Source organism: Oryza sativa, chromosome 2 (genome assembly GCF_034140825.1).
Source record: "Oryza sativa Japonica Group chromosome 2, ASM3414082v1".
NCBI lineage: Eukaryota > Viridiplantae > Streptophyta > Magnoliopsida > Poales > Poaceae > Oryza > Oryza sativa.
In genome coordinates, this window is record NC_089036.1 from 23,482,546 (window position 1) to 23,495,432 (window position 12,887).

General features: G+C 41.2%; 1 protein-coding gene and 1 long non-coding RNA gene across 3 annotated transcripts; one reads left to right on the forward strand and one right to left on the reverse strand.

Annotated features, from left to right (window-relative positions):
* Positions 1–61: 61 nt before the first annotated feature.
* On the forward strand, positions 62–5,221 carry LOC4329848 (serine/threonine-protein kinase STY13). Of its 2 annotated transcripts, none has more exons than XM_015770223.3 (7): positions 62–287; positions 1,607–1,793; positions 1,890–2,022; positions 2,118–2,313; positions 3,900–4,024; positions 4,103–4,261; positions 4,573–5,221. In XM_015770223.3, exons 2-7 carry the CDS (start codon positions 1,663–1,665, stop codon positions 4,885–4,887), a joined length of 1,059 nt encoding a protein of 352 aa, XP_015625709.1. In that variant the 5' UTR covers positions 62–287; positions 1,607–1,662; the 3' UTR covers positions 4,888–5,221. The 2 variants fall into 2 exon arrangements, with proteins under 2 accessions (XP_015625709.1, XP_066163693.1); XM_066307596.1 differs by having other exon boundaries at positions 1,614–1,793.
* A 3,353-nt stretch (positions 5,222–8,574) lies between these two features.
* Positions 8,575–11,073, reverse strand: LOC112937820 (uncharacterized). The gene is made up of 3 exons (XR_010739429.1): positions 10,876–11,073; positions 10,016–10,102; positions 8,575–8,815 (listed from the first exon to the last, which is right to left on the reverse strand). It is a non-coding gene; the product is annotated as an uncharacterized lncRNA (long non-coding RNA).
* Between the last annotated feature and the right edge of the window lie 1,814 nt (positions 11,074–12,887).

The window sequence follows — 12,887 nt, forward strand, 5'->3', positions numbered from 1 at the left end:
CCGACCGCCACACCACCACCCCCCACCCCTCTTCTCTCTCTCTCTCTCTCTCTCTCTCCACATCCCCATCGTCTCTCACCGCGTTGCTGCTGCTGCTGCCGCCTCGGCCACCGCGCGCCCGCCCGCGCGTCGCACGCAGCTTCTTCCTCTTCTTCTTCTTCCCCACCCTCTCCACCCGATGCGGCGGTCGGCGCCGCGCTGCTGCTGCTGATGCGGGCGGTGGTGAAGAGGCGACGAGGGGGAGAGCGCGGGCGCTGCTGCGGCTATTGGAGATCCGGGGCTTCGTGGTAAGCAAGCTCTGCTCCCCACCCCCGCCCGCTCCCTACTGATTCCCGCCTGATCCCGCCGGGATTCCGCTAGATTGCTCTGCCCCCCGCGCGCGCCAGCGGCGAGCTCGGCTTTGCTGTGCTGTGCTGCGGCCGCCGCCGCCGCTATTGGCTGCGCGACGCGTGGGGGAGAAATGGGCTTAGGCTTTTAAGCGTGCTGTTTAGGCTTTTGACTGCTCTGTGGCTGTGCTTATGGTAGAAGCCGCCGTTAAAAGGTGGCTCGATTTTTTGTTTTTTCTCCCTTTCTTTTTGTGTCAGGGATCGTGCGGGGCTAGGCTGGGCTCGAGCAAGGTCACGAGTGAGTTAGTACGGGGATGGTGATCTTGTCATGATACAATGCGGTGTGGCTGTTTCTTTTTTTTTTTTGGTGAGAGTTTGGTAGAGAGATGACAAATCGTGGCTTAGTTTTCAAATTCTTTGTGATTTTGTTTCCCAATGCGGCCCCCAAGTAGCTCACTATGTTTGCAAAGCACATGGAATACCATTTTATTGAACCATTTTGTTTTTTTGTTCGTGGGGCATTAGGTTGGAAGTTTAATGCTGGATATTTATGCACATTTTGTTGCTCTGATCAAAGGTTTTAGTTGGCTCTGTTGTAAGCTTAAGAGGGAATTAGTGATTTAGTGTGGCTCATGTACCTTGAGTAGAAATGGTCGAATGCCATGGATCATTGTAGTATATATATACATCTACGCCACTGTGCTATACGCTTGTATTTTTGTACAAATTAACTTCTAATTCTTTAGGAATGTGAATTTGTCCAATTCGAGGGTTTCTTCTTGTTTATTATAACCGTGCATTTGTAAGTGACCAACGTGTCTTCGTGATGTACCAGTCCAACTTTCAAATACTTCCAAAAAGTTTAATTGGTGAATACATGTGGGTTCCTCATAGTTTTTACCTATGTCAAGTATCATGCTCAGCACTTGTTCATGGTTTATTTCTACCCCAGTTTTACGTTATAGTTTATATAGAAATGTCACACTGTCACTTTCTGGAACATTCAATCAGTATTCATGATATATACAACATACTTTACAATACTTTCTGGAAGTAGAATTTGCTTGAACACGTTAGATCCTTCTAGTTTCCTCCTACGTCCAATGAAGTGAGGTACTTTACTTGTGTTTATGATATACTTTTCTATCGACTTGCAAAAACTTTCTAAAAGTTGAGTTTCTTAATAACCTTAATGTCTTTTGATGCGCTGTACGCGTGCCATATGCTATGCTTTTACACCAACTTCCAAGTTTTCCCTAAAAGCTGTTCTTCTATTTAAGCGATTAGTGGGGTCGTGTGACCCCACGGGACCCAAAGTGGATCCATTTCGACGGGGATGGAATCTGGGAGTGAGTTCTATGCGGGCGAAGGTCTCCAGATCGACCCCAAGTGGCTCATCGACCCAAAGCTTCTCTTTGTTGGGCCACGGATTGGCGAAGGTGCACATGCAAAGGTCTACGAGGGGAAGTAAGTCTCATATTTTTGCACTGTCATCTATAATTTGATGATCTGTGTGAAAGTTTTGCTTCTAAATTAATTTTTGATTGATGCTGGGATTGGCAGGTACAAGAACCAAAATGTTGCCATCAAGATTGTGCACAAGGGGGACACCCCTGAGGAGATGGTCAAGAGGGAGGGGAGGTTCTTGAGAGAGGTGACTATGCTGTCAAGGGTGCAGCACAAGAACCTTGTCAAGGTCTTGATCTTTTTGTTGACTCTTATCATTTCTTTTCTTGGAGTGGCAGTTGTGGATGCTTTTGAATGTTGAAAATGTACTCGCTTGTTGTTCAGTTTATCGGGGCTTGCCTTGAGCCTGTCATGGTGGTGGTAACTGAGCTACTAGTGGGGGGCTCTTTGCGCAAGTACTTGGTTGGCCTTCGGCCTAGGAGCCTGGAGCCTCGTGTAGCTGTTGGATTTGCGTTGGATATTGCTCGAGCCATGGAATGTTTGCATGCGCACGCGATCATTCATCGTGATCTTAAACCTGGTAAGATTGCTATTTGGAAACCTGGTTGCTTCATGGGCATTTACATGGTGGATTTCTGCAATCCGGAATAATAACTATTCATTAGTTCATATACACCATGAGGTCAGACAGTTGCAGGACTTCTTTTTGTGTGTGTGTCCTTGGGTGTTGGGGGCATGGTCCATTCCTGTGCATAATCAATTTCTTCAGTGGGTACTCATATGTCATCTTGTATCAACTTCTAATAATAATTTGAATTTCACACAGCTGTTTGCCAAAAAACTAATGTTTTTTTTATTTTAATATTACATTAAACATTCTTTGTGGATTTACCCCACCAGCCAAAGTCACTTGAAGATTCAAGACAAATAAAATGTTCTCATTAGTAACATAGGATGAGAATTGAGAATATAATCTACTCTGGCTGTCTGACCTATTATGTAAAGTTAAGCTTCATATTGCACAAGCAATGTGCATTTTTCAAGGGCAGGAATGAGCTCTTCTTTTTACATTCAATCTTATTAAGTTATGGTGAATTGGTGATGTTTGGAAGTTAAGTCAAAAGGTAGCAGTGTCAATGGCTTGTTCCTCTTTTCCTGTGTCCTGTTGTGTCTGCATGTGATGCTATTATGGGCTAGTCTATTTATGGGAACTAAGCCTAAATACCACAAATAGCACTAATTGTGGGTGTAATGGAAGACGAGTGCAGGGGAGCAGGCAATCTATATTGTTTGTGTATGTTTGTCCAATGAGGTAATAACCTCAATCAGCAAATATAGTGGGGGAAGGAACTGATTCAATCTGTCATACCATTTTTCTCTTCATTCTTTATTATTGCATGGACTGGTCTGCAATGATGGAGATCTGTCTAGATATTCATGGCGTTGATTGGGAAATTTACTAATTATAGAAAAATGTTTCAAGATAATAATGATTATACAGCTTTCTGAGGATTTCTTGGTTGACCTTCGATGGAAGAAACCAAATTTAAGTCCATCTTGTACTATGTTTTCAATGAATAATAATGTGGACGAATTAGTAATGTGGAAGATTCCAAGTACGACCGGCATATGATCCATTAGAGGGGCCCCTGGGGGGCGGGCATCTTAAAAAGGTAGCTTCAGTTCTGACCTTCTGATAGCCACCTTCCAAGGGCGGTTCCTTTTGGAAAGAGGTGGTTCTCCCAAATGGTTTATTATTGTTTTTCGGTTTAAGATATAATAGAATCTCTAAGCATGCTAAGTTTATACTGTATAGTGTATCAAGTAGCAAAACATTCAGGACGGGTGTACCTAGTGCAAAAGTGAACCAGCAACTAGAAAAGGACTGCTATTATTTCCTCTTTCGATAAAATGCCAGGAAATATTAATGAGCTGAACATCGGATGCCAGTGGAGTACTACTGATTCTAGTTCACGAATCAATGCATAGCTCTGTTATTCAAAAAACAGTACTATATTTCTCTACTGTAAATTTACCTAATACTATTTGGTGTTTTTTTTCAGTATTTTCTTTTCAGAGCTATTTTTTTGAAAAAAAATCAAGCCAGAAATATTTGTACAAATAAGGTTTATCATGAGCCATTGTTTTGTCCTTCTGTACGTACAGAGAACTTGCTGTTGACCGCAGACCAGAGAACAGTCAAGCTTGTTGACCTTGGTTTAGCAAGAGAAGAGACATTAACAGAGATGATGACTGCAGAGACAGGAACATACCGTTGGATGGCTCCAGAGGTTTCTGTTACTGCAGTTCATATTTGTCAATATAATTCTTTTTTGTCAATATTTGCTAATCCTGAAATATATCCACAGTTGTACAGCACAGTGACATTGAGGCATGGAGAAAAGAAGCATTACAATCATAAAGTAGACGTTTATAGCTTTGCAATTGTGTTATGGGAACTCCTTCACAATAGACTGCCCTTTGAGGGCATGTCTAACCTGCAAGCTGCTTATGCTGCTGCTTTCAAGGTATAATTACTGATACTTCAGTCTAATGTGTGGAAGAGTGGTTTGTCAATGCTATTTGCTTGAATACCATATTTTCTCAACATTTGCATCGTTAGGTTTAGATGTACATATGAAGCTGCCAGTGTGGCGTTTGTAAGGCTATTATTCAAGTTTGACTTCACCACTCAGTCTTTCCCCTGGGTGGGTTTTGCTGTAGGCTCTTGATTAATTTTCATAGAGCTCTGGTTTTTTTACCATATGTATTTTTTCCTGTCCATATTCTGGTATAGTATATCTGGTATTTGACATGATGCAAGCCTCATTTTCTGCAGAACATTAGACCTAGTGCAGATAATTTGCCTGAGGAGCTATCAGAAATCCTAACAACCTGCTGGAAGGAAGAACCCAATGAGAGACCGAACTTCACGCAGATCGTACAAATGCTTCTGCATTACCTTTCCACCCTTTCGCCACCAGAACCTCTGGCTCCGCCTCGGACGTTCAGTTCAGAGAATGCAATCTTGCCTCCTGAATCTCCTGGGACAAGCTCCCTAATGGCTTCTCGAGGCGACCTCGGCGACACACCGAAGGGCAAGATGGAAGACAAGCCAAGGGGGTTCTTTTTCTGCTTCAGCCAGTGCTATTAGCACAGAACAAAGGAAACTCCCCTGGAGGATGCAAATATGAAGAGAACATTACCTCCTGATGCACAGCGGCTCGGATCACGGCCCGGCGGCGAGTCCCGGTGCCCATAGCCCATACCCAAAGAATGGCAGAAGTTCTTGTAGAACTGTTGTTTCTGCTAGTCAGTCCACCCCTCTCTTCTTCTGACATGTTTAACATACCGGCAGGATAAATCGAGTAAGCTTTTGACTCCTGCTATCAGTGATGAAAATAGTTCTGTCGTATATTTTCGGTGGACAAGTTATTCAATGTCTAAACTGCGCCCGCTCATCGTATAGTAATAATCCGCATTCATCAGTTTTCTCCTGTGCTGGAAATCAAGGGGGTGCTATACTTCTATAGGCTCTGTTCCTTCTCTGTATCTTTCCCTTGTTCTCTTGCTTGCAATGTTGATAGTTTGGTGCTGAGTCTGTATCGGGGGCAAAGTTCAGGCCGAGGATGCTCGGCAGGAATAACAGTCCATGGTCATCAGAACCATAATCCCCTCTAATATAACTGCACAAGTAAGTTTTAGACTTACTCCACATGCATAGAACAGTTCAAGACTAACTTTTGATACCCTTCATTTTTACTGCATTCAAAAGTAGTCATTTATTTATTTACGGGAGGGGTAAAAGAAAGATGAAAAAGAATATGTCCGGAAGTTGTACAACGATTTGTATTTATTAGGAAACAATCGAGAAGTTCAAAACAATTCACGCTTATAACAAGAGCGGTAAATAACGAATTGAATGTTTAAGAATACCAGATGAAACCCCACTCCCGCGGGGGTTTTATATGTTATTAGTAAAAATAACACGTAAAATTGACACACTTTGTATAATTTTTATCTCTGATCAACTATTGAGAAAAAGGCTATATGCTATATATAAACCATTTGATGTGGTTTATAACAATTTAAATACATATGAATTGATCGTATAAAAGAAAAACTAAGATGATGTGAGTCAATGAGAGAAGGAAAAGAAATAACATAATAGTATAAATCAATCATTTAAAAACAAAACTAAGGTGATATAACTTTATAAGAGAAGAAAAAAGAGTGATATAATTTGGACGTAGATCAACCGTCCAATAGTTAGAAATAGTTAAGATAATGTGGCTTAATTAGAGAAAAGAGAAATAACATTATTATACTTATTGAAATAAACTTTATAGATATATAGGATAAGCGTGTTTTCATCTACTTTCTTACCTTAATCAATTATACCATCCCTTATTTAACTTAATCTCTTTAGAGAAAGGAAAGTAAATTTCATTTGATCAAGCTACTCCCTCCTTTCAAAAGTCTAAGTCCTATTTCTTTTTCACCAAGATCAAGATGTAGTTAACTCGTTCATCATGTGACAAAACTAATAAACATGCAACCAATAACTACTAAAATGACTTATTGGGTTTCGATCAAAAATTTAATATAGCACATAATGACTACAAATAGGACTTAGACTTTTGAAAAAAATCAAAGAATGAAATAGTACTTAGACTTTTGGAATGAGAGAGTATTACAAAACTAGTATATACTTAAATATATGTATCATAAAACATATTTAATATCATTTTTTTATGAAACTACATATTCAAGGTATGGTATAAAATACTACAGATTTCATAAAACTACAACTTTCATAATCTCAATAGTGCTATAGATATAAACTTTAAAATATGTAGTTTTTTTATAATTTCATCGCTTAATCTGTAGTTTTGTGATACAATATCTTTTAAATTTGTAGTTTTACGATATATATGATGTTAAATATATAGTTTCTATCTATAGTTTAGTGATAATTTAATTAAAGTAATTATGGTTTTATGATATTTACTTACAGAAATGAACTTCATATGTTCATGGAGTTGACGTGCAGCAGTTGACGTGCGTGAAGAACCGGCAGCGGCGAGCCGGCGAACGAATGAAAGCGGGGACAGGATGGACGTGGAGCCGTCAACTCCGCACAGCAGCGAGCTGCAGCCTGCACTGTAGTACTCACTCCGTACTAAAAAAATTAATTTCTAGCTATGAAACATATGCTTGTCCATATTCATAAGAATTGGTTCTTTTTTAGACGAAGGGAGTATTACGCTAACTCGTCAAGATTCTCGGGCTCCCTTGTTGAAATGTTGAGTTGTTGGAATGTTGAGCCTCTGTTGAAACGTTGAGTTGTTGCCTTGTTGGTAGGTGCCTCCCTTTGGTCACCAACAAAACAAAATTCATGCTCGCTCGTGCGCGTTGCGTGCTGCTGCTAGCCTCGCTGCTGGCCTGCCGCTGGTTGCTCCATCGGACTGATTGATTATTGGATGGGATTGCCTCTCATGTTTCTCACTTGGGCATTGCCGTTCATCCTTTTGTCACAACGAGTGTTGCTGTCGTTGCTGCTATAGCCCGTCATGTCATACTAATGTTTTTTTACAGGAAAGCAGGCAGGGGAATAGAACTGTGTCTGATGTCTTGGCCCCATTGCTATAGTAGGACATGTACTGTGGAGTACTGGCAAATCGTCCACTGCTACTATTGGGGTCTTTGGGAGCGGCGAATTCTCCACTGCATGTACAGCTAGCAGAGTCATCGAGAACAATTTTATCGGTATTACTGGTAGTAAAAACAACCGGAGCCATTAGAATTCTATTGCCAGTAGAAACAATTGTATTCAGTATACTCCTACATAATACTTCCAGTAGTTACAATGGTAACATATAATTAGATATGGTACATCGATTGAGGAAAAAAAATGGAGGTTTCGGATTTATTCAACTATTGTAAAATTTGTCACTCGATGCTTAAGAGCAAATTTAACTGTTTTTGGCTGCCATAATAGAGATTTAAGAGCGGCTCGCTGCCAGGCCTAGCCAATCATGCCAAGCAGTGTGCACTATAAGAGTCCTTGGATAAAAAATATATATAGGAATTTTATATAATTTAAATTCTATAGAAAACTCCTATTTAATCATTTAATAAAAAAGATTGGATATTTTCAAATCCTATAAAATTCTTGTGAAATGGCTCACTTAATATAGATTTTAGATGAAACTTAGTAAGAGCTTCAACTTCTTAAAAAAATTATTGAAGTCTATCTTTTTCATCGAATTCATACGGTCTAATCAAATACTCCGTAGATATTTACGTGTTTTGCAATTCTATATTTTAGACTTACTTGATTCAAAGGAAATTTATAGAAATTTTAGAGGATTTTATTCCTATAGGAATTTTTCCTACAAAGCCCTTTGAATCAAAGGAATGAACCCTATGGAATCCTATGAAATTCCTATGAAATGCCTCTTCCTATATAAGTTTTGGAGGAATTTTAATAAGAGGTAGAACCTCATAGAAAAAATCCTTTGAGTCTTTATCTCTCCTCAAATTCCTGTGTTTTTCCTGTGATCCAATCAAACAGTCATTCATACGTTTTTCTGTATTTTGCAATCATCTGTTTTACACTTACATTCCTGTCAAAATCATATGTTTTTCCTATTCCTCCGTTTTTTCATTCCTGTGATTCAAAGGGGCCCTAAGGGCTCATTTGAATCGCAGGATTGAGAAAACGTAGGAATAGGAAAAACATATGATTTTGATATGAATTGTGGGGATACCCGGTTTGAGTATGGTATCCCGAAACCACCCGCGACCGTCCAGGATTTCGATCGCACACAGATTGATATACAGAACAGCTTTCGATACATATACCCAAGTTTTTACAGAAATTATTACATAAAAGATAACTAAGACAGGTTTTAGGGGCCGACAGGCCAAACACACTCCCTACAAACAAAAGACTCAAACACAAAATAGGATAAAAACACCACAGGCAACGCCTGAGAGCAGATCAACCTAGAACAAAAACTCGACAGCACCATAGAATTCTTCCCCTTCCTGCGCCTCCTCAGGGAAGAACTGATCGTCTGAACCACATTTTATGCAAGAGGTGAGTAACGAGGTACCCAACAAGCCACATCCATAATAATACAAATAGAATATATGCAAGGCGTACAAAGAATATAGTTCATCAAGGAGGTTCCATAACAAGCCTATTATAAATAGTTTTTCCCTACTTTATCAAACATTTTATTCGCAAACAATTATAAATCATCATTTTAAAATGGTAGCAATATTAATCACCATTCATCCTCATCTTCGTCATATTCCATATTTTAATTTAAAATCTACTCATACCATGATAAATAGGAATCACCCAATGACATAGCTTCTTAACCGGAAGCACGGCACATTCGAATGATTTAAGACTCATCTCTGTAGAGACTGCCCAGCTTTACCCACCTGATGTCAACAGCTAGCTAGGCTGAGGACAACATAGCCGTTTGAGAATCCCACTTACTACTAGTTACTGCCCAGTGGGATATTGATCCGTCCTAGCAGTCGGGCACTTGCTAGGCCTAAGCAAGGCTAGACGGTCGCTGCTTTCACGGGTTCCACCGTTGTGGATCATGTCAACCTGGCCAAAGCCCCTTCCACATGTCCACCCCAAACCTGCTCATAGAGCCACCCTACAGTCTTTCATATAGTGGGACAATGTACTAGGCTAAGTCTGATTACTCAGTCCTATGGATAGGCGCAAATTACATCATTTTCCATGGCATAAGGGGGTAGTCCTTATATCCGGGAAAGCCACCAAAACTAGCACAGGCCCGTGCATACTTCAAGTGTAAATATACACTTTCCACAAAATAATTATAACAATATGCACGGCCTCACACACCACAACATCCATCTTCACCCGGAATTAATCTTCCATATCACTCCAGGCGAGTGACTCATATCAAATAACACATTTTATATCACCCGACACGCCACCACGTGACGACGGGTAAACCATGTATATGAGTATAGATATTTGGTAGTCTTATCCACTAGAATATTATTGTGAAGTATATAAATCTACACCTAGGTTATCAAAGGACGTGATATAGCAATTCATGGATTTGGCCAATAATAACAATGTAATAATGGGTAATAACTAAACTAACAAGTTTATTCAAAAATAATTCATATGCAAAATAATTTTATAAATACTCAATGCAGAAAATAACTAAGTGGTTCTCTACAAGGTTTCAATATGATCAAAGATTGGAACTATGGCTTGCCTCGTGAAATGTGGCCTTCGGGAGCTTCAACGTAGCCTTCTAGGTCCACTTCAGTTCCTGCGAGTCCGGTGGGATCTTCAACGCGATCTAGCGTATGCACACGAAGAAACGACCAAATAAGCCTATAACAAAAATACTACAAATAAACGATAAAATAAATATTGTGAATCAGAGCCCGAACAAAAGAAAATGTTAAATCGAGAGTTAATTTGAGTTGGATGAAAAAAAGATTTATCCTAGGGTTATGATTCATGGCATGTGTAGTAGTGGTTGCACTTTGGGATTATTGTTGTTACAGATACTAGAATTGATTTGGTTTGAATCTGGGGGTGAACTGATGGAAGAATTGATATGAATCGGTTTTCTTTTGGTTGACAACTACCTAGGTTGGCTCAGGTGGTGTGGTCAGGCTGGACCATGGTGGAACAGTATTGAATCTAGTACTGTTCTTCTTCCTCTGTGAACCACGAACACAGAGAGAGAGAGAGATAAAAAGAGAAAAGTTGGATGACGGTTATTGTGGCGGAACAGTAAGAACGTCTTGAGGTAATTTCGTCCCCAGGTGCTACGAACTCGAAGCTGTTGCTGGTTCTCTGAGAGGATGTTCATGCTGGCCGGAACGCGAACTATAGGATTCCAGCCGCTAGAGGAGAGAGAAGATTGGGTGGCGAGCTCCGGTGGCGAACGTGGCCTGGTGAGCGCGTCAAAACGCGTTCCCGGATGAGAAGGTTCCATTTTTGTGGTTAGTTGATAGAGATGAAGCGCCGGAAAAACTGAGCACGGTGGTAGCCATGGTGGCGGACAGGAGCACGATAGGAACCCGATAGAAGCAAGGAAAGAAGGTTGGGGAAAATTCTCACCAGTGAGAGGTGGTCCTGCTGGTGCTATGGTGCGGCGGAAAAAGGTCGACGACGGCGAAACGGCTGCACAGCCGGCCTTGGCTCTGGCAGAAGAAATTTGGGGATGAAAACGAGATTAGCACTTGATGTCTACAGAGGAATAGCGGACTTCGGCTCGTTCACTTTGAAGGAGAGAAGGTCTGGAGGAGGAGGGGAAACAAGGGAGGGATGGCAACGAGCAACTGCGTGGCTGTTTTGGAGGCGGCTCGAGCGGGCGTGTGCCGAGCTCGGGGCGGCACATGAGCAGCGCAGGCAGGAGCGAGGCCGCACGCGACTAGCGCGTGCGAACACGAGCAGGGCGCAGGACGGCGCGTGCGGCGGCTGCCTCGGCTGGGCCAACAGCAGTCGTGGGCCAGCACGGCCCAAACAGAGGGAAATGGGCAAAGGAAATCCAGAATATGGGCTGGATTGCTAGGAACTCGGCCCGAGAAGAAACACAGTGATCTATTTGAATTTTTGGAGAGATTTTTAATAGAATTTTGGTAGGATATTTTTGAATAGGAATCGATGAGATTGGGGGTTTTAGAATATTTGCATGATTACTCCGGTTTAACTTAAAATAAACACGAGCTCTTCTGATGATTTTGGGAATTTTCTTTGGGATATCTCGGATTTGGTTTGGAGAGGGAAACTAAATAAAGTTAAGCGGAAGGTGGAAACTTAGAGGAAACAAAAGGAATATAAGGATTGGGAGGCTCCAATTCGAAAGAACGAAGAACATCGACTTTAGATATTTTCGCAAAAATTTTACCCTGAAAAATTTAGTATGTTACATGAATGTAAGTATAAAACAGAGGGTTGTAAAACATAGGAAAAACACATGAATAACTGTTTGATTGGACCGCAAAAAAACACAGAAATTAGAGGAGAGATAAAGATTCAAAGGAAAGTTTCCGTGAGGTAGAATCTCATGTTAGTTTCCTCCAAAATTTGCATGGCATTAGCCATTCCATAAGATTCATTTCTTTGATTCGAAGGGAGATATTTAAAAAAATTACTATAGTAATGAAAGACTCTAAAATTCTGATGAATTTTCTTTGAATCAATAGGGATAAGGGTGTGTTCGTTGTACCTGGTTCCCAACCAGAAACCTCCACACAGAAAATGGAATGATCCATTAGCGCGTGATTAATTAAGTATTAGCTATTTTTTTTCAAAAATGGATTAATTTGATTTTTTTAAGCAACTTTCGTATAGAAACATTTATAAAAACACACCATTTAGCAGTTTTAGAAACGTGCGCACGGAAAACGAGGGAGAGGGGTTGGGAAAAGGGGCATCCGAACACACCCTAAGCATTGGAGCCACAATGAGCATAACTATGGGTGTGTTTAGTTTCTGAAAAAAGTTGGAAGTTTGAAGAAAGTTGAAAGTTTGAAAAAAAGTTAGAAATTTATGTGTGATGGAAAGTTTTTGATGTGATATGATGTGATGAAAAGTTGGGAATAGGGGAAACTAAACCCGGACTAGGCTGTGTTTAGTTCCTTCCAAAGTTGGAAGTTTAGGTTAAAATTAATACGATGTGACTAAAAAATTGTATATGTATGACATGTTAATATGATGAAAAAAGTTAGAAGTTTGGATCTAAACACAGCCCTATATACAGTATGTTAGGGAGCACTGTTCGACTTGCCCAATCTACGGGCCATACCGGAACGATCTGACCAAAGCGATCGATAGGACGTCGTCCCGTACTTGTACGAACGAGACGACGCAAGCAGCGCAGCGCAGCGCCGCCCCGCGCCCCGGCGCGGTCGAACGATCCAGGAGACAAAAAGCCGGCTCCCGTTAAATTGCCTTCCCCCCCTGGGTGCCCCGCGGAGCTAGCAGAGATCCGATCCCCTCTCCCCCACCACCATCCATCGCCGCGCGTCAAATCGAATCCAGCGCACGTAGCATTCGCGCGCGGAGAACCGCGCCCACGCAGTACGGTACACGGCCGCGTGGGCGTCTCTCTCTCCCGTCCGTCCGTC